A 20,563-nucleotide genomic window follows, 5' to 3' on the forward strand; every position below is an offset into this window, starting at 1 on the left:
CTGAAAGTGATACTCAAAGCCGAGGGGGTGGCTCGCCCGCCGCTGTTAGCCTCTTCCTGCGGCCGGGCCGGCCGCCACTCGCATGGCCGGCGGCAGGAGGAAGGCTCCTCTGGCTGCCCTCGCTTCCTCGGGCCCTGGCCCGGCGCTGAGGGTGTGCCGGGCCCTGTGCAGGGCTGGGGGCTGTCACCTCCAGGGCAGGATGGGCCACGAATGCCGGCGGGGTGCTGGGGGCACTGGGGGCTGCCCCGCACCCTCAGGGATGGGAGCAGAGGAAGGCAGGGTGGAACGAGGGGGATGCGGCACAGGAGGGGTCATATCCCACCTCACAAGCCTGGGATCATCTGTGGAGGGATCAGGGAAGAGCTGGGCAATGACCCACATCCTGAGCAGGAATATGTCCTGGACTTGGATGGCATCACCATCACCTGCAGTTCCTGGGGCTGCCAGCCTGTACTGCATGATCTCAACTACCCAAAGCTCTCCCAGAGCCTGGCCTGCCATGATTTTGTGCCTGTGTGTGGATTTTTAATGAACCAGGAGAAAAGCAGATCAAACCCAAGGTTACTTTGGAAGGTGGGATCTGAAATGGGCCAGGTTCAAAAAAAACAAATCAGGACCCATACCTGCTCCCTGAGCCTCGCTCAGCTGCACAGGCCGGGAGCTCAGCAGCAAACAGCCCTAAGGACATTCTCTTCCCTTGTGAAGCCCCTCTGCTTTGGGAAGGAAAACTGCTGTCCCTTCCCTCTCACATAGCATGATGAGATCTTCACAGACCATCATTCTGGTGGAATCCCTGGCCACACAGTCCCTTCAAACTGGAGAGGGAAAAGCCACTCCTGGCCCAGCTCCTCGTTACACTGGAACCACTCAGGGGAATCAAGTATTTCCATTTCTAAAGAGTGCACCAAAGGATAGTCTCTTCTTTAGTCCAGAATATTTCCCTGTCACTGCTTAAAGGCAAAGCCAGCTCCCCAGTGTGCAGAGGAGCAGGCAGATGTCATTGTTTGGGAAGGCTCTGACACACCAACAGTGGCAGGAGGAGGCTGGAGAGAAGCAGTGTTAAAGACTGTCACAGACTTTCTCAGCAGCAGAAATTAATTTCACCCAGAAAGATTCTGAGCAACTTGCAAAGCCCCCATCTGCATTAAGGCTAAAATACACTTCAGTTTTGCACACTAAGCATGGCCTGGCTGGGTTGGACCTAGAGCAGACCAGAAAAAAAAAAAGCTGCCACATTTTTTGTCTTGATATATTGTCACTGTCCAGGACACAGGGTCTGGGAGAAGCAGTCATCTCCATGGGGAAAAGCACATTTGGTTTGTAAAGCTCTTTAGCTTTGCTTAAATTAGCAGTTTGATAATAACTGTGGAAAGGATTTTAATGTTTTCTTAACCTCATGCAAACAGAATTTTAAGTGTTTTAATTAAAACAGAACAATACCTCGTACTTTATGTATAGGACTTTTATCTACATGCAGCTGTCGAGCCAGACTAGTGCACTGATCAAAGGGGAGGGATGTCTCACAAGGTGTCTCTAAGAGGATTCAATTAGCCTCTTCCTTAAAACTGCACAAATAAAAAGATTTTTTTAAAAATGAGACTGTGATTAAACACTGGCTACTTCATTCCAAATACCCCTCTGCTGGAAGTGTTGTGTCTCAGCATTGATCCCAGGCTCAGCACCACACCTGCACTTTTATTTCTGGGCCAAGAGCTGCAGGGACACTTGCACATAAACTTCATTTTTCCAGAGGAGCTGGGACTTCAGAAAGGCCCCAGGATTTCAACCCAAAGCTGACAGCCAGCGGAAAACCTCTAATTGGTGTAGCTGGGTGTTTCAGGGAATCTTGAAGCACTGCCAAGAGGGACACAACCCTCCTCAGTCAGGACAAACACAGCGCCAATGGCGAATGGTCCCTGGGCACCAGAGGGGACCAACCCCCCACACCAGCCTCGCTGCATGGGGGGCTGCTCTGAGCACAGCTCAGGGCTATGAGCACACCTCCCTGGGGCTCCCCTCTCCCTGGGAAATCCTCTGGCACAGAGGTGTGTGTGGCACGGGCACGGCCCAGCCCTCCGGCACAGCCTCTGCTATCCATGGGCTGTGCACCCCAGCCCTCTGTGGGGTCTGCTGAGCTCCTTCCCAGTGACTCAGCACCTCCCATCTCCCCAGAGCAGCAGCTCTCACCTTGGGGGAGCCTCATCCTGCTCCTTTTGCCTGAATTGTGCAGCTCCCCCTCCTCACAGCCAGCCCAAAATACAGGGCTTGAGATGGGCTCCTGGCTATGCTCCAGCCAGGGCCAGCTCCCGATGTGTGCTGGCACCAGTAAGGGCTACATCCTGCTCCTCTCACAGGCCCATAATTCCCATCCATCTCCAAAACCCAACAACTCAAGCCAGTCTGCATTTGTATGGACTCACTAGCAGGCAAGTAACAGCCATATTTCCATAAGCTTCCAAAGCTATTCACATCTGCATTTTACAGGCAGTGCCCTGAATGCATAATTTCCTTTGGTAGGCTTTTTTAACCTACCCTGCTCTCAGACAGACAGAAACACAGTGCTGAGTTTTGCCCTGCAACCCCTCTTTCTTCAGCACAGCCATCTCCTGCAGGGAGAGAGTACAGTCCCCCTGTGTCCTCCTCTACCACTCCAAACCACCCATCTCCAAGGAAGAAGGTCCACAAAACAATGCTGCATCCCCAGGTCTGACTTCAGGGCTGCCAAGCTTTTCCTCATTGCCTTTAGCAGAAGGCTGGATGAGACCCGGTGGTTCAGGTCGGTGCCCACCACCCACCACCCACCTGGCACAGCTCGGTGACCTCGCTGCTGCCCAAGTCTCTGTCAGGCACAGTCACAGTCACAGTCTCCATCAGGCACAGTCACAGTCACAGGCACAGTCTCCATCAGGCACAGTCTCCAGCCAGGAGCCCGAGCACAGTGCACACCAGTGCCTGGGACTGCCACCGGCCTCACACCCAGCACCGTTATCTGCATCCAAAGCCTCCTCTCCACCTCAGCACCTACCCGGGGTGGTACCCTCCCACTGCACATGCCCCCGTGCAGGGCTCTGAGCAGCACAGGCTGAGGAGCCCCGGGAGCGTGTCCCCCCGAGGGGAGGCGATAGCCGAGCCCAGCCTGCCCTCCTCTGGTGGCTGCGAGCGGGACAGGGCCCGCAGGTGGGAGCAGAGCACCTGCAGGGGCTCCACTGCAGCCCTCCCTGCGCCAGCTCCCCGGCCCCCAAATAGGATCCCCGAATGCAAAATTTCCTTGGTGAATTTCGTGGCAAAGCCCCCCGGATGCTGCAGGGCTGTGGGGATGATGTTTTCCACTGGCTGCTTTGGGACAGAGGCTTGTGAGTGTCCAGGGGACTGAAAAACTAAAATTAAAGCTTTCAGCTGGAGAAGTCACCCATTTGAACATGTCAAAGGGTGAAGGTGGTATATAAAGGATAAAGATTTCCAACACTTTTCTTACGGTGTGCTTCAGCAGGCAACACATTTCACTCAGGCTCATGGAAGACATTTGTCCCTGGCAGCCCCATACCAAGAAGGAGCAAGGCTCTCCTATCACCAGGGTTGGATGCAGAAGGTGTAAAAGATGGTTCTGGCAGCAATGGCTACCAAAAAACGTGTCTGCAGGGGCAGAAATGAGCTGGGAAGTTCAGCATGGACAAACACAGAGAAGCAGCAGGAAGAAGAAATAGAGAACAGGAGAGGGTGGAAGAGCCACATGTCCAAAGGTAAACAGGGAGGGAGAACTGGGCCAGAACAAATTAGGATGGCAATGCTAAGGATAGAACAAGGAAAAATGGGGTGTGGAGAGTTAGTGGAGGAAACTGGGGAGGGTCTGATCAACATGTTGTGTTCACACAGTCATTAAACCCAGCAGCAAGGGGCTTGTTCCCTCTGTTCTAAGATGAGTCAAAATGCACATAGGGGGGTGATGCTCCGGAGTGGCAGTTCCCAAACCAGCAAAATCCCCCACCTTCCCTCACAAAGCAGGACTGTACAAGGAAGAGGTAGGAAACAGCAGCATAGACCCATACTTGTGTTTAATTGTGAGACCAGGACGGATTGAGGCAGGCAGGTACGTTGGTGTGGAAGCACAGCTAGAAGAGCAGACACACCCTGCCCTCACAAAAGACAGATGTCGTTTTAAGGAGTAACCCTGCTAAAAGCATAAAAACAGATTATTAAAAAAAACAAAACCAAAAAAAAACAAACCAAAAACAACCCAACCCAGAGTTTTCTCTGGAAGAGAAATTTCTGCTTGTTTTCTGAGGTCTGGAATTGAACATCGCAGCGGAGGCTGTTTCATATCAGACACAACATGGGGAATTCACATAGCGCAGGTCGGGTGTTTCACACAGACATTGCAGTTCAGGGCCCTGCTCTGGTGCTGGAGACAGGGAGGGTTCTTTTGGGAAGGGATGCAGAGCACATCTTTTGGGAAGGGATGCACAAAGGCTCTCACAGAGGCCACCCTCCAGAGGATGTTGTTTCCCCTGGCAAGTTACCTCCTGAGTGCATCTAAGCAAAGGCAAACTCGGCCCTTCTTCCCACTCTCCCACTTGCTTTCGGCAAGGAAGAAGGTCCACAAAACAATGCTGCATCCACAAAAGATGGAACTAAAAGACCCAGAGAAGAGTCCACAAGGTAGTGGGATTTGCTCCTCCACCATGGAGCAAGGCCATAAGGACATTTTACAGTTGCACCCACGCTGGAAGAGGAGAATCAGTCCCAGATGAGCATCCCACCTCCCTGCGAGAGAAAATGATTCTCCAAGAGAGGACAGGTCTGGGCTATCCCTCCACCTACTGCACAAACCCGAGACACATTCAAAAGTATGGACAATAAATTAAGATTGAAAAAAAAAAAAAAGTCAGCGTGTATTATATATATATATATGTATATACACACACACACATATATATATAGATATAATATAATATAATGTGCGTGTCATTGTGAAAAATAGAAATGTCATCCCCAGGAGAGAGATGGCATGGCAGAAACACACCTCTGTCCCCCTCCTGAGCCCAACACTACCCTGCTCCCCTGATTCACAGCAGACACATGACACCAGCAAGGCCAAGCAGAGGGAAGGGGTTGCGCCTGGCACCCACCTTCCCTCTGCCAAGGGGGTCCCTGTGCCAAGGAGAAGCTGGCTGCTTGGTAGAGAAGTGGGGAAGAGCCCCGCACTGGCCCCTTCATGGCCTTCACAAGGAAGGGTTGCTGCAGGCAGGAAAAGGTAGGGAAAGACAGGAAAAGCAAAGTGTAATAGCAGGGGCACCCCCTCCCTCCTCAACTGGCCAGGGCCCTGCCCCTCCCATGGCATGGGACCACCACTGTATCAAGCAGAAAATAAAGCCATAATGAGTCAATGCTTTGGTATGTGACCATCCCCCTCCCCTCAATCCCCTCTGTATTCCTCCCAAACCCTTATCTGTAAAACTTGTCAAATAAAATCTCTAGCGTGCCTTTTGTATCACTCTGCGAACCTTTCCTTCCCCAGTGCCTGCCTTGCCCCCTCTCCCCAGCAGGATTTGGGAGGTGCCTGGCTTGAGCCCCACCAGTTACAGCTTCTGGTCTCCCGACTGGATTCTGTTGAACGCTGCCTGGTCCAGTGGCAGGTAACAGCCTTGCCTGGAGTCCAGAAAATACAACCTGTCCTTCACCAGCGCAGGGTCAAAGCCCTGCTTCCGCAGCTCCATCTTCTGGAACTTGTAAGTGCCTGAAATGGGGAGAGAATAAGGAGTAAGGGCTCACTAGCCCACACACTTCCATCCCCACCACACCTGTGTAGCCCCAGACCCAGCCTTGCGTCCCCATGCCTCAAAACCACCTGAGGAACTGGCCATGGGCTCTGTGGGGCAGAAAGGCTTCATCCCAACCCTACACAATGATCTCTGTAACCAGGATTTCCCCTCCCAGGCTCCCCCAGCTCCATGTCCAGTGTGAACGTGCATGCCATGGCTCACTTGTTTTGGAGACTTCGTGCAGGAACCGCAGGAAGACGGGACGTGCATACAGTGGCAGGGCCTTTTTCAGCTTGCTGGAAAAGTCTTCTAGGTCACAGGAGTTCTCTGGGTCGGCAATGGCTGCCATTCCTGCCCTTCCTTCAATTCCTAAGAGGCAGAGAATGAAGAGCACTCAGATACACTGTCCCTGTAGCATCATCTCCCCTCTGCCCTGCACCAGCCCTGCTTTGTACTGAAGCTCTGGCACGTCCAGCTGTGTCACTGCTGTGTCACCACCCTCTGGCCAGGGCTACCAGTGATACCCTGCAGTCACAGTCATGGCCAGAGAGGACACAAGGTCCTTACAAACCAGCCAGAATCAGACCAAAGCTTGAGAGTGAGGAAACCCTCTGGTTCCTGCTAGCCACACCCCTTGTGGCCTCTTCCCAGCTCGCCCACCTGAGGGAGCCTCAGCCTAGGCTCTTGTCAAAGGACACATCAGTCTGGACATGCAGGACATGTTCACACTCAAGTGTTGGAGGCCTGCCTGCCTCTCCTGATTGTCCATTTCCCCCTCAGCTACCTGGGACCTCCACACCATAAACCACCACGTCCGTCAGGTTGAGGATGCGGCTCAGCGTTCCCTCCACCTCCGTGGTGGAGACGTTCTCCCCCTTCCATCGGAAGGTGTCCCCGGTGCGGTCTCGGAAGTACATGTAGCCATATTTGTCCATCACCAGCACATCCCCTATTGGAAAGCAATGAATAGGCAAAAAAATGAGGTGTTGGCTAGGAGCAACCTTGGAGCATCTCAGGGCAGCGCTGCTACCCTGGAAGAGTCCCCATTCCCACACAGGTGCCTTTCACTCCCAGACACAGAGGGGTCCTGCTGGCCTCACCTGTGAGATAAGCAGCGTCCCCCTTTGTAAACACGTCCCTGGCAATTTTCTTGTTGGTGGCTGACTGATTCAGGTAGCCATCGAAGTGCTGCAGGGGATTGCTCCTGACAATGCGACCCACCAGCTGCCCCGGCTCCCCTGCAGTGAGAAGAGGGGATGAAGGGGGGAAACACCACAACCCCCAGCCCCCCAAGCTAAAAGGGTGTTTAATGGGGTTGGTGTGATTTAACTGAGCAGAGACAAATCCAGGAAAATTATCCTGAGGTATTGTGAAGCACTCACACTCCCATTGGGCTGAGGAGATTTTATCCCTGTGGTTTCCTCACCTGGTTTGCAGCTGATACAGACACCATCCGGTCCCCGGATCAGCTCCATAGTGTCTTCATCCACCTTCACCAGACCAATGGGGTGCACATTTGGTAGGATCCTGCTGTTGAAGCCGCATGACCCAACCTAGAACAGAAAGAGCTCAGAGCTGTGGGTAGCAAACACATTTGTCCCACCTGAACCCACTGCTCACACACTCCCAGGATACCACAGAGGTGGCACCACACAGCAGCCAAAACCCCTCTGGGTGGATGGCAACCCGTGCCAAGGAGCAAACAGCTCATGTGGGTTTCCAACCCTGCCCAGGCCAGCTTTGGGGCACCCTTTGGGCCATGAGGGAGGATGGTGGGGCCTTACGTTGCCGTCAAAGTTTCCCAGGCTGCAGTTGCACTCGGTGGCCCCGTAGAACTCGGCCACCTGGGCGATGCCGAAGCGGGCCATGAACTCCCTCCAGATGGAGGCCCGCAGCCCGTTGCCCACGGCCATGCGCACCCGGTGCTGCCGCTCCACCTCCTGGTACGGCTGGTTCAGCAGGTAGCGGCAGATCTCCCCGATGTACTGCACGATCTGGGAGCAACAGAGAGGAAAGACTCACTAGGATCCCTCTGCCAAGCCCTGGGTTCTCTGAGGCTGCTTCAGGGCAGGAAGGAATGGCACAACACACCCAAAGTTTGCTAAAGAGGCCGCAGTAAAAAAGAGAAGAAAAAAAGAGTTCTGCTAACTCATCCAGCCTGTCCTTCCCTGGTTAACCCACCTCTCCAGGCTGTGAAACCCATCCACTATCTCCTGGCTAATGCTGGAACATGAGGAGGACACATGAACCTACCAGCCCAGGTGGGAAGGACACAGCCCCACCACCATGAAAGGGGGTTTGGACAGACAGAACCGGTCCAGGTGTCCCCGATTTCCAGCAGCTGGGCTCTCCCCAGCAAGGCACAGACCCCCATGCTTCACTGCCCACTCCCCACTGGCCCCTTGCCTCACGGCCTCACCGTGCAGTTGTATTTCACACAGTCCTCCCAAAAGTGTGAGGCTGAGAACTTCTTGCGGATGACAACCGTCATGCCCTGCAGCAGGCACTGCCCAATCCCCACGATGTTCCCTGCAGAGAAGCAGCCAGGAAAGCCCTCAGTCCCCAAACACCTCCTGCCCAGCCCAGCCATGGAAAGAACTGGCAGGGCAAGGCAGAGGCCATGGCTGGCTCACAGCAGTGGGGGTTCACCCAGCCAAAGCCCCCAGGACCATGGCACAAGGGAGGAGACACATGGCAGTAACATGTAGGGCAGCACTTTGCACCTAAATATCCCAGCATGTCTCAGCCAGCCAGGCAGGCACTGCTTCTCCTTCCCCTAGACTTTCCCCCCTTACTTTCCACAGGGAGCAGCAATAAGGAACAGATATTCCAAAACCAGGGTAGGATAACTCCCTCCCCACACACTCCCCGCTCCAAAGGTCAGCCAGATCAATTCTTGGCTTCCAGGGGAAAAGCAGAAAAAGCCTCAGTCACTCAGCCACACACTGCAAGCAGCAGTCTCATCCTCCTCGACATGGGATCACAGCCACACCAGCCTCCAGCCCGAGCCCTGGGCTTGGCTGAGGGAAGAGCCAGCCCCAGGCTGCCAGCTCTGTATGGCACACGTTACCTGCAGCGTGGTAGAGCGGGAGGCAGTCGTACATCACATCATCGGACCTCATCCGAAAACCGTAAAAAACTAAGCTGGACATGCGGAAGTACCTGAGGGGAGGGTGAAAAGGCATGTCAGGAGCAGGGTTTGGGGCGCTGTGCTAGGAGAGGGCAGAGCTCAGCCCCGTCCTCCCTGAGCTCCTGTCCACAGCCTTACCGGCAGTTCACCACAATGGCAGCCTTGGGCAGCCCCGTCGTGCCAGAGGTGTAGATGTAGAAGAGTTTATCTGGGGAGCAATGAGGAGACAGGGTCACATTCCCAATCTAGGAGCTGGCCGAACCAGGAGAGGGGGACAAGCAAAATTTAAACACTCTACTCTTGCCAGCTGAGCCAAAACCCTCACGTAACAGCTTAAAGAACATGTTGGGATCGCTCTGGGCAGATCAGGTTTGTTGGTATGACAAGATACTGCTCCACACAGGGCTGGGCTTCCAACACTGGAGTAAGACCCATCCCAAGCACCCCTTGCCATCAGCATCCCCAGCAATCTTGCCAGAGCTGTAACCAGCTGACCCTCAAAATCAGCACCACATGTCTGGCCCCAAGGCTGACCACATACCAAGAAAGCCTTTATCAGGGGGAGCTGGCTGGTGTCGCTGGGCCATCTGCAGGAGGGGGTCCAGGTGTTTTGCACCGGGAAGCACGGATTTAGGATTTTCTTCCCCGGACCAGAAGAGATGAATGGATTTATCCAGGGAGGGCTGCACTTCCTGCATTGCTGAGAAAGTAAAGAGGGGAGCTGGAGAAAAGTGGCAGGGTGGCTACAGCACAGAGACCCCCTGTCCTCCCAGACAGCCTGAGGGACACCCTGCCCCAGGCAGCAGTACCCCCACTGTGCTTGGCAGAGTCCCCAGAGGGCTCACAGCCATCCCAGGCAGATGTTGTTCCCATGATTAGCAGATGCTGGGGCCACAGCCCAGACCTCTTCAGGGACCAGAAGATCCTGTTTTCCACCTTTCCCCATCCAAAACCTCTTTGGTGCCAAGAGGTCTGTTGACACCATCAGCCTCAGAGGTGTGGGCTAAAATACACAAGGAACTGGAGCCAAGGTGCTGCAAGGATGTAGCAATAGCCATGGAGAGCAAGGAGAGGTTCTTCCTGTGCAGTGGGGCAGGCCCAGTCCAAAACATGTGTCCATGCTGGGAATGGACTTGAGAGACACAAGGAAGGATCCTCATACCCAGGCTGACCTGCTTGGGAGGCAGACTGCACTGCACTCCAGATCCTGCCCAATGTCCAAAGGAATCAACAACAACAAAAAAACCCCAAACACAAATCTAATTCCTGGATGATTCAACTGTCCATTCTCTTCCTCTGCGGTGGGCAGGAAAGGAACACTGAGCCCACCGACTAGACACACCTCCCTCCAGTCCAAAGCACCCCCAAAACATCTGCCAGCGCCTCACCTTCCATCATTTCCACCCCAAAAACCACAGCTTTGGAGCTGGAGATGGTGATGCAGTGCAGCAAGGCATCCAGGCGCAGGTGGGAATTCACAAGGGCCGTCTCCACCCCGATCTTGGCCAGCCCGAGCCACAGCCCCACGTACTGATTGCGGGACTCCATGAAGAGTGCCACCACGTCACCCGAGCGGAAGCCTTGGCCGTAGAAGAAATTGGCCACCTGGTTGGAGTACTCATCCAGCTGACGGAAGGTCCAGCTCTCGCCCGTGCCTTGGAAGATCAGTGCTGTCTTCTCTGGATACTTCCTTGCGGTTTTCTGGAAGATCTTGGCGATTGTGTTCTTCTCCCTCACGTGCCTCCATACCTGCCACTTCACCCGCAACAGGACCAGCCCCGTGCTGCCAAAGGAAGGGGAGCAAGAGGGCAGCTGCTCAGTGACCCCTGCAAAATCACTTCCTCCAGCAAAGCCAGCACAGCACAAGGACCTTCCAAGAAGCTGCAACAGCCCAGCACTTACACCAGACCACGCTCGAGGTCAGCAGCAGCTCTGTGTGCTCCCCTGAGCAGTGTGCACATAGGCAGAACACATCTGCAGAGATGCCCAAAGCCAGGGAGAGATGTGTTTTGAAGTCTGCAGACAGGGATGTTCCCAATCAAAGGGGCATTTTTGAGCCTTGAGTGCTCTCCAAGAGGTACCACCACTCCTTCCCCACATATCCTTGCCAGGAGCTGGCACAGCCTGATACCAACTCAGAACAAACTCTGCACAGGGACCTGGTGCTACGCCAGCAGCTTTAGGGACAGGTTGAAGTACAAGGACAGTCAATAGACTTTGAGCTCAGCTGAAATCTATCCTTCTTGGGAAAAGTTTGCCCCGGAGTTTGGAGTCACCCGGTCACGGCAGAGGGAGATCTCCTTCCAGCCAGGCCAGGTGCCAGCAGAAGCCCAGGCTGTGCAGGGACTCAGGGACTGTGCTCACACATACACATACACCAAGGCAGAGCAGAGGGCCAGGGGAGGACGGCTGGACCATCCCAGCCACGACACCTACCTGACATCCCTTGGTAATGTCTTGAGGAATATGAGGAAGAATTCCCATCCACCGGATGCCAGGTAGAAGATGAAGAGAGCAGGGATGGCCTGGGCCCAGGACAGTTCCAGAGTGACCCTGAAGAACAGCAGCACAGCTGCAAAAGCAGCCAAACGCAGCATCGTGGCCTGCAGGGAGAGAGAAACCAGGGCCATCAACCCACGCACGCTGGATGTGGTGATAACAATCCCATGGGCGTGGGGTGCCTGAGCAGCCCCCAATTTCCTGGATGAGGTCCCTGAGTCATCAGTCCTCCTGGCAGTGAGGATGTAACCCAGCAGCCCAGAGCTCCCAAAGATGTAACTTTATCTGACCCTGGAGATGGCCTCCAAGTGAGCCATCAGCACGGCATTGCCTGCTGCAAGCCGAGAGCCATTCCCACCTGGGGAGCCACATCCTGCACACCAGCCAGGCCTCTGGCCACGCCCCAGCAACATGAGATGCAGGATAAAGTCCCTTCCATGGATGTGTGAGCAAAGTCATGGCAGGAGGCTGTGTACAGATGATTGTAACCCTCAACTCTACCCCAGAACCCCTCTGTCCTTAAAATCCAGAGTCTCCCAGGCCCCGAGCATGAGCTCTCCTGCATGCCTGGCTCCAGGACAGCCATCACAGCTGTTGGAAGAGCACAGCTTCACGTGCTCCACAACACATCTCAGACAGGATCAGGGACAGGAAACTCAGTTCTTTGAGCTCTGCTTGTGTTTGCAAACCCTCATGTTGGCGGGCTGTTTCCTGGCCTGGGTAGGCTGGAGGCACTGCCAGAGCAGGTCAGGAATGAGGCGAGGCTGGAGTGGGCAGAACAAGGGCTGTCGCTGCTGCCAGGAGTGCCCAGGCCCCTGTCCCATTCCCTGGGGACAGTGACTCTCTCTCTGGTACTTGTCCTTCCAAAACAGCATCTCTGTCCCCATCCCAGGCACACCCCAGAATTAGCTCTGAGACTCAGAGACAGTGATCTAGCAATGGCTCTTTTCAGGCAATAGCATTGGGAGGAGGAAAATGACAGAGATGTGACCCTCACAGCTCCTAGATAAAACTGGCCCTTCCTGGCATGGACACAGGCCAAAGAGGAAGGAAACATTTGCATCATTTCCCTCTTGAAGATTGATTCCCTGCTCTGAAGGTGGGAGCCCTGCATGGGCTCCTGTACAACTGGTGGGGCTGGGAGCCACACTTGTGGCTTTCCCTCTGCTCCGTGCAGTCCCTCAGATCCAAGGAGCTTCTGTGGATTTGATACCAGATGCCTTCAGGGTGGGAGCCAAGGCAGTGCCACATGGTCATGTGTCTTGTTTGTTGGCTGTCCCACCTCTGAGCTGTGCCACCAGCAGCAGGCTGGGAAGCATCAGAGCACAAGACACCATTCCCACGTGGACACATTTTCCCACCAGTAGCCCTTACCCTGAGATTCCCCCTTGTGCCAGTGACCTCTGAACACTCCCCACCAAACATCTACCTCCCAGACATGATGTCCCACAACACTGTCCCTCTGCCTTTTAGCAGGACTCACTATATTTTTGCCTGGGAGCCTCTCTCTGCACTTCAACAGGGCAGCTTTTAGATCACCATCAAACTGCTGTGCCTCAGCCGGGACCCTGTGACAGCCTCACAGCAGCGGATGGAGAGGCGGCAGCGGGGGAGCCCCACTCTGTGTGGGCAGCAAAGCGCTTAATCTCCCGCTTGAAGGCAAGGCAGGCTCAGGCAAGCCCCTGTCACCCTCTGCTCTATCTCCACCTCACTCCGGCATCCCGGTGCCTCCTCCGGAGATACCCGGGGAGAGATTCCCGAGAGATACCCGGGGAGAGATTCCCCAGAGGTACCCGGCGTGTGGCTGCCAGAGACCTCCAGCCCTGCGTTAGGGATTCAGGTCTTGTCCAGCTGCATCAGCGCAGAGGAAGCGAAGCCATGCCTGTAGCTCACAGCCAGCAGGCACTGACCGAGGCAAAGCGCGGGGATCCACCCGGCGAGCACCGAGCCCGAGGAGGGTCCCAGGGGGACAACGGGCATGTGGCCGGGCTGAGAGAAACCCCAGCGCCGATGGCACCCGGGAGCACCTGTCCCCGACCCGCCCTGGGCAGGGCCCCCCGTGTCACCGTCCTGACCCCAGCAGGGAGGTCGAGCAGCGCTGCCCAGCCCCATCACACGGGGCAGAAAGGCCGGGAGGGCCCGCAGCGGGAGGCAGCCAGGCCCCGCCACCCCAGCCCGCCAGGCCCCGGAAGCGCCCGGGCACCGCCGCTCTCGGCGGGGCGAGGGCCCGCGGCGCGCTCCCGCGGACGGCAGGGCACGGAGGGATCCGTGCGGTGCCGCGGTGCCCCACGAGGAGCCCCGGTACCTCATGCGGAGACCGGCGGAGCGGAGAGACCCTGGTGCCGCCCGCAGGCCCACGGCGCCTGATGGGGAGCCCGCAGGGCCGCCCGCGGGGAGGGAGCGCGGCCGCCGCGGCGGCGCCGGGCGCTGACGGACCGGGATGGGGACGATGGTGCCACGCTCTTACCGGACTCCGGGGCGTCCGCTGAGGCCCGGCCACCTGCACCGGGAGCGGGGCCCGCCCGGCTCTGCGGCAGGGGCGGGGAGGGGCGGGCAGCGCGGGCCGCCGGGAGCTGTAGTCCCGCCCGGTGCACCGGCCCGGCCCCGCGGTGACGGACGCAGCGCCGGGGAGCGGCGGCGCGGGCGGGGCGGGCGGGGCGGGCGGGGCGCGGGGAAGAGGCGGTGAGGGCGGCGCGGCAGAGCGAGGGCTCTGTGGCGCAATGGATAGCGCATTGGACTTCTAGCGTGTGACGGGAGTCATTCAAAGGTTGTGGGTTCGAGTCCCACCAGAGTCGCATTTTGCCGCCGGGGCGCGGCAGTCGCTCCCGGGGCTCCGCGGCTGCACCGGGCCGGGGGGAACCGCGGCCGCCCCCGGGCGCTGCGGGGCCCGCCCGTCTGCGGGAGAACGCGGAGCGGGAGATCCGTTTTGGGAGCCGGGTCACGGCGGCACCGCGGTAAAACCCGGCGGCACCGGGGAGCGTACCCGGGCATCCGTGCCAGCATTCCAGGAGTTAACTGTTAGCACGGCCCCGCAGTACGGGCACGGTGGAGCTGCCGCTTGCCCACAGCGAATATATCTTCTCCAAAAAAAGCATTCTCATGTGGCTGGTGTGTGCCCTCCCCAAATCACCCTCCGCTCCCTCCCCTGCCGCCTTCTCTCCGCAGGCTCCTCAAGCGATGGCTGCAGGAGCAGGAGCCACGGAGACTGTTACTTGATCGGGCTGAGCAGATGCCGTTTAAAATTACATGCTGTGCCATTTCTGTAGCGCTGGCACCAGCCCACTGAGCCACACGTGGCTGCACGAAGGCGGCACCACCAGCACTGACAGCCCGGACACTGCAAGGCCTCATTAAATAACCCAAAATGCAGCAAAAACCTCTCTCACGGCCATCATTTCCCACGTTTTCTCAACTGCTGCTCACAGTTCCTGGAAGCAAATCTTTGCTGCCCTTTGGTTTATCCACCCCAAGGCTCTGACGTTTCTGGGTCATTTTAGAGGCAAAGGTTTCTTTCATCTCGACCACTGCACTAGGATAACCCCCACACTGTGTGTTTTACTGGCAGCTAAAGGATGTATTTATATACTGACTTTTAGCATCTGAAATATCTCTGGGGCTCCAAGGGAGGATTTGGAGAAAAACCCAAAGTCTGGCTCGTGGGGTGGCTGATGCAGGGAGACGTTAGAAAAAGGAAGTCTGGGGGGCAGGAAGAAAACCTGCTGGAGCCAAAAAGGGGTGAGGTTTCACATCAGATCTCCAGCTCAGGAGGGGAGACGGGGCAAAAGGACAGGGGTAATGAACTACAAGCCCCAGTGTGGATTTATTAAACAAGAAGGAATTCCAACAGCAAACACACGTTAACAAAGAGCCCCTGGCCTCGTGGCTCTTTGCCATCACATCCAGCAACTCCGCTCCCCGGCTGCTGGCAGTCTGGAGCACAGGTTAATTAACCCAGACAGCAATCAGCTCCCAGACACAGCACCAGCAGCCGCTGATTCTGCACTCAGTGGATTCAATCCCATCATCCCAACTGTGTCATTCTGTTGCCCAAGGAAGGGATGATTCCTATTGAACAGCCAGCACAATCATGTGGATTTCATCATTTTTCAAAGGGAGGGACTACAGCAGACTGGGATCAGCTCTCAAAACAGCCAATCCAGGAGGGAAAATACCCAAAGGTATTTCCCTGCCTGCCCTGTGGGCACAATCACACACTGCCTGGTCTCTGAGGCAGGAAGTGAGGCACATCCAATGTGACCCAACAGGAGAGTGCACCACCTGAGTGCAAATGGGATTTCACCACTGCACACACCAAACCTGCCCCTGTGCTCCTTGAAAATCATGGGTTTAGCTCCAGTCCAGGGCAGCCCCAAGATTTGAAGCCTCAATCTTCCCAGGATGGGAAGGGTGAGAGGAAGGATTTACCTGCACAGCCCTGGGGCTGCAGAAGGCCAAGGCATCAGTTTGCTGCAGTGTGCTCCCTCCCCATCCCAGCACTTGGGAGCAGCACTGGAATGCTGCTGCTGGGAGAGCTGAGCAGCCAGACCAGCTGGCAAAGGCACATCTGACCCTGACATCCCACAACCAAAATTACAAAGAGCAAAAAAGATGTCGAGTTCTTGTCACAGCACAGGGAGGTGCCAGTTGGCCCCTACCAACAGATTGGTGCCAGCTCTTGGCAGGAGGAAACACAGCCCTCGGGTCCATGGTGGAAGAGCTGCAGCCACGCTGTGCTCCCGGCAGGGCAGGAGGAGCTGGAGTGCGGCTGGGGCCGGCTGCTGGCTGCCAACAGGGGTCTCCTGGGCCCTTCCCGACATGAACTCTCACACTCTGACGGCCGGGGGAGGGAGGATGCCGAGCTCCTCCCGCAGGGACTCCACTGGCTGCTCCCAGCGCTGCTCGTAGTAGACGTTCAGGACACAGCTGGCGTTGAGCCCGCTCCGAATCGCCCAGGGAACCAGCTCGGTGGCCAGGACCTGCAGCTTTCTGGAACAAACGGTACAGGTGGCGGCAGTTTTGATATCCACATTTCGTTAATTTCCTTCTCCAAGTCCCCATTGTAGGCTGATGCCAAACCCACGTGTCCCATGTATCCCTCTAACTTTCTGGCATCCCCTCTGCTTAACTCACAGGGGAAACTGAGGCACAGAAGAGGAAGGTGTGCCAGGAAGGTTACAGTCAACACAAACCCAAGGCCAGAACTCAGGTTCTGCAACTGCTGGGCAACAAAAACAGCTGTGCAGGGAACAGCTCCCAGTGTGGTGAGGGTCCTGCTGGCCCTCAACATGTGCCCATCCAAGGCCTGGAAATTGCTCCTGCCTGGCTCAGGGGAGCTGGTGTTGAATGCAGATTAAGCATCGGGTTCTGCTTCAGTGACAAGCAAAGCTGTCATCCTTGGGATGTGGGGACAGCAACAGGCTCATGGAGGGATCCGTGACTGACTCCCCACTGCAAACCAGCAGTGTCCCCTCTTTGTCCCCAGTGGACACAGCACACAGGCTGGGTGTACCCAGGGCAGAGACTGGCACCTACCGTGTGCTGAGCCGGGCAGGGCCGAACGCTGCTCCCAGGACACACATGGGCAGCCCCGTCTGGATGGCTTCGAACCACTTCACCACCACCTCACCTGCGAGGGAGCAGGGAGGCTGTGAGCAGACAGAGCACCGGGATCAAGGGCAGCCAGGGCTGTGTGGCTCCTCAGCACAGGCTGTACATCTGCCCTTCCCAAGGAAGGCTACTTGGGAATGCTTCCTAAGTCTGGCCATGGCCTCATCCTGTGCCTTGTCACACTCCACTCATCCACCCCAGCGGAATGGCACCCCACAAGCCCTGGGAGCTTGGGGAACACATCCCAGGCAGTCCAACTCCCTGCAGACCTCGGCAAGTGGTGCCAAAGCCCGATGCTCTGTGTGGCTCTCCTGGTCTCCCAGCACAGGCCTTCTACAAAACTGCCTGGACTCAGGCTAAGCCTGAAGAGACCTGTCATGCTGGTCCCCACAGGTACCAGCAGGGCTGCACCTGTGACTTGCTATTGAGTCAGACAAAAATAAGGGCAAAGGACACAGAGATGTGCAGATAAGGATCAACCAGGAATTCCCTTCTGGCTTCACAGAGAGCTTGCAAAACATCCCACCCTCCCTGCCAAGCAGAAACCACCCATCCAGTGCCTGCCTGTGCCCAGGGCTTGGGCAGAGCATCTCCCAGCAGGGAAAAGGTGACATCTCATGGCCTCTTGGTCACCCCAGAGCCAGTGATGTAGGACAGTGATGATGTAAAATCCCCACACACTGGCCCGGGCTGAGGCTCAGGGAGTCTGGCTGGCCCAGCCTGCTCCAATTCTGGGAGGCAGCCCAGCACAATCGGGGGGTTTGGCAGTGCAGCTCCCTGAGCCCGCTGCTGCTCACCCAGCATGTTGGTTGGCATGCCCAGGAGGGTGTGCATCAGGTCATGGACCTCCCGGTACCGCTGGATCACGTATGCCAGCTCTTCATCATCGACAAACTTGGGCGGCATCCGGGTGTCTGGAGAAACTTTCTGCAAGTCCAAAGAGGCCCAACTCAACTCTGTGGCTCCAGTCTCACCTGTGCTCCCAGCACAGGGATCAGCCACACAAATGTGCACGCCATGAACCCCCCTCTCACATTGTCCTCCAGGAACCGCACGTACTCCCGGCCCAGTGAGCCCTCCGGCAGCCCCTGCAGCCTGGCCATGTCCAGCGTGGACAGACGGATGCGAGGCCGTTCCCTGGAAGCACAACACAGGTCAGTGAGACTCCCAGTGAAATCCACAGCAGCAGGTCCTGCAGAAAAGGAGCCCTTGGAAACCCCCACCCCTGCCTCTGCCCATCACTGCTGTTTTCCCTGTGCAGATCCTAACTGCTCACTGCAGGGACAGCCCTGTCTGCACGTCTGTTGCAGAGGCTGGGACACAAATTGCTTAAAGGGTCTACCTGAAGCCTTGGCAATAAAAGAGCCTGTATCTTGTGTGCTTGTAACAACTCTGGTGGGAAAAACATTGGTGTCCCCCGCACTGAAAAGCTGCTGCTGTGTGTGCCAGCCAGGCATAGCCCCCAGCAACAGCCAGCCCTGCAGAGCAGAGAAATTTAATGCCCCTGCAAAGCAGCCAGAGCTTCAAAGGAGCAGCCCCAAAGAGGAGAAGGAATTTGTTCTAAGAACAGGTTTAACTTCAATCCTGCTCAGGCTTTCACCACCAGCCACACGGCAGCCACCCAGAGAAAGGTCTCCTCTACAGGTTGTTGGCAAACACGTGCCTCACAGCACTGGAAGTAAACAAAAGCCCTTTTATTTCCATTCACAGGGTAAACTCTTCCCACGATAAAAGATCCAGGAGCTGCTCAGCTCCTAGAGTGGAGGTGCCAGGGAGATAAGCATCACTGGCAGCAATTTCACACTGGCTGCAGATATTTCCTTGTGTATTTGTTGTCAAAGGGACCTCAGCAGCTCGGGGGATAAAAACAAAAAGACCTGTGTGCCCAATTCAGACCCCTAAAAATCCCTGCAATACCACAGGGCAAGGAGCAGGTGGGTATGTCCCTTCCCAACCCTGTCCCTGGGCAGTTCTGCTGGGATTCAGCCCCATCCCAGTGCTCTGGATGTTTTACCAAGTCAATTTGTCGAGCCAGGATGAGGCTGGTCTGCACAAACATATGGCAAAAGGCAACTTTTCTCAAGCTCCTATGTGACACAAGCAGCAGGTGTGACACATGACAGGGAATAGGGAGAAGGCAAGCAGATACACAGTGAGAGCTTGGTTAGTAAGAGAAATCCCTCCTGGTCCTCAGCCTTGCTGCACTCAACAAGTCCTTGCAGGCATGGAAACAGAAGTGATGGAGTCTTATAAAAGAAAATAAGTGGCCTTATTTCAGCTTGAGACAGGAAAAAAAACAATGGAAGTGTCTAAGGAGGAGGTAGACCAGCAAAGACAGAGTTTCCAATGCAAGAAAATGCAGCAGCAGGCACAGGGAAGAAATCCATGGATGTAGTGTGTTCTCATCACTGCTCAGCACCCACATCCATGGGTTTCTCCCCTGTGCCTGCTGCTGCATCTCGTGGTGTTGGCAGCTGCCAGTTCCAGCAGCGGAGCAGAACAGACAGGCAAGTGGTGCCTGCCCTTGGATGTGTCACAGGGCTCCTGTGAATGTTAAAAATAAAGTTAGCCTGGAGGGTCAGAGCTGCAAAACACTTGTCCTGCTTCCAAGCTCTCCCTTCAGAAGGCCAAGGAACCTGCTTGGCCTCGTGTCTGCCGCCCCACCACAAACCACACGGCAAGGGAGGGAGGGAGGGATGGGGAGGGACGCACTGGAGGATGCGGTAACCTTCAGGGTGGTTTTTCATCTTGTCTCGCAGGTTTGGCAGGGCCAGGCAGCCTGTGGTCTCCCCAAGGACTGCCACCATGTCTGAAAGAGAGACCAGAGAGTGACCCAAGAGCTGTTTTCACAACACCCAGCTATCCTTGGTGGGCAGCTGAGGAAAAAGGGCAATGAACCATTGACCAGGAGCACGAGGAAGCCCGCAGCAAAGTGGGGATCCATAAACCACAGATCTTCAGCTTCAGGGCTACTCTGCCCTGGTGTCACCCACATGGCCTTTCCTGGGAATGGGATGGAGGAGCAGGCATGAGGCCTGGGGCACTCTGGAGAAACAGACCGGTCTGGGTGGCATCACAAGGGGTCACACTGGGGTGTGTTTGGGTTTCCTCACTCCCTCTCTTTCACAGCCTCCTGCACCGGCTCAGTTCTCAGCCCTGCGCTTGCCCCAGACTCTCCCACGAAGCTCCCAGGAGCAGGGAGCGGGATTTCCTGGCCGCGGGTGGCAGGCGCTGCCCTGGCCGGCCTTACCGTGCCTGTAGGGGTCATAGAGCGCCATGAGCGCGGAGCCGGCGGCCAGCAGCGCCTTCTGCAGCGGGCTGGTGGGGATGTGCCCGGGGTACAGCTGCTGCCACCCTCCCATCTCCTCCTCCTCCTCCTCCTCCTGGCCGCGTCCATCCCGGCCCCGCGGCTCGCTGTGGCTCGGCCGGGCTCTGCCTGCGGGGAGCAGCGGTGAGGGAGCGGCCCGGCTGAGGGGCTGGCGCGGACGCTCCGGGGGCTGCGGCACTTGCCTGGGGAAGCGGGGCCGCCCCGCAGCAGCGGGACCCCGGCCCGCGCCGCCCGCAGCAG

At 56.5% G+C, this 20,563-nt stretch overlaps 2 protein-coding genes and 1 non-coding gene across 3 annotated transcripts; 1 reads left to right on the top strand and 2 right to left on the bottom strand.

Moving 5' to 3' along the window:
• Nucleotides 1–4,035: 4,035 nt before the first annotated feature.
• On the bottom strand, nt 4,036–14,014 carry SLC27A4 (solute carrier family 27 member 4). Its single transcript, XM_064394147.1, has 13 exons — nt 13,856–14,014; nt 11,326–11,492; nt 10,278–10,672; nt 9,431–9,589; nt 9,028–9,097; nt 8,830–8,921; nt 8,179–8,288; nt 7,544–7,753; nt 7,186–7,312; nt 6,860–6,997; nt 6,544–6,708; nt 5,982–6,128; nt 4,036–5,734 (listed from the first exon to the last, which is right to left on the bottom strand). Exons 2-13 carry the CDS (start codon nt 11,484–11,486, stop codon nt 5,577–5,579), a joined length of 1,932 nt encoding a protein of 643 aa, XP_064250217.1. The 5' UTR covers nt 11,487–11,492; nt 13,856–14,014; the 3' UTR covers nt 4,036–5,576.
• An 80-nt stretch (nt 14,015–14,094) lies between these two features.
• TRNAR-UCU (transfer RNA arginine (anticodon UCU)) lies at nt 14,095–14,183 on the top strand. The gene is given in 2 exon segments: nt 14,095–14,131; nt 14,148–14,183. It is a non-coding gene; the product is annotated as a tRNA-Arg (tRNA).
• Nucleotides 14,184–15,171: 988 nt separating this feature from the next.
• Nucleotides 15,172–20,547, bottom strand: COQ4 (coenzyme Q4). The gene is made up of 6 exons (XM_064393308.1): nt 20,246–20,547; nt 19,708–19,804; nt 18,030–18,132; nt 17,793–17,922; nt 16,921–17,014; nt 15,172–16,374 (listed from the first exon to the last, which is right to left on the bottom strand). Exons 1-6 carry the CDS (start codon nt 20,355–20,357, stop codon nt 16,212–16,214), a joined length of 699 nt encoding a protein of 232 aa, XP_064249378.1. The 5' UTR covers nt 20,358–20,547; the 3' UTR covers nt 15,172–16,211.
• Nucleotides 20,548–20,563: the final 16 nt, after the last annotated feature.

The sequence above is a fragment of the Passer domesticus genome, chromosome 18 (assembly GCF_036417665.1).
Source record: "Passer domesticus isolate bPasDom1 chromosome 18, bPasDom1.hap1, whole genome shotgun sequence".
NCBI lineage: Eukaryota > Metazoa > Chordata > Aves > Passeriformes > Passeridae > Passer > Passer domesticus.

Bases quoted from the DNA above. Each gene is read 5' to 3' on its own strand.
- SLC27A4 (XM_064394147.1), bottom strand. From the start codon at position 11,486: ATGCTGCGTTTGGCTGCTTTTGCAGCTGTGCTGCTGTTCTTCAGGGTC. The intron at 8,289-8,829 runs GTAACGTGTGCC...GCTTCTCTGCAG, and splicing joins CCCGCTCTACCACGCTGCAG to GGAACATCGTGGGGATTGGG. The intron at 5,735-5,981 runs GTGAGCCATGGC...TCCCCATTTCAG, and splicing joins GCACGAAGTCTCCAAAACAA to GCACTTACAAGTTCCAGAAG.
- COQ4 (XM_064393308.1), bottom strand. From the start codon at position 20,357: ATGGGAGGGTGGCAGCAGCTGTACCCCGGGCACATCCCCACCAGCCCG. The intron at 17,923-18,029 runs GTGAGAGGGGGG...TTGGACTTGCAG, and splicing joins TGCGGTTCCTGGAGGACAAT to AAAGTTTCTCCAGACACCCG. The intron at 16,375-16,920 runs GTAGGTGCCAGT...CGTTTGTTCCAG, and splicing joins CCTGCCCGGCTCAGCACACG to AAAGCTGCAGGTCCTGGCCA.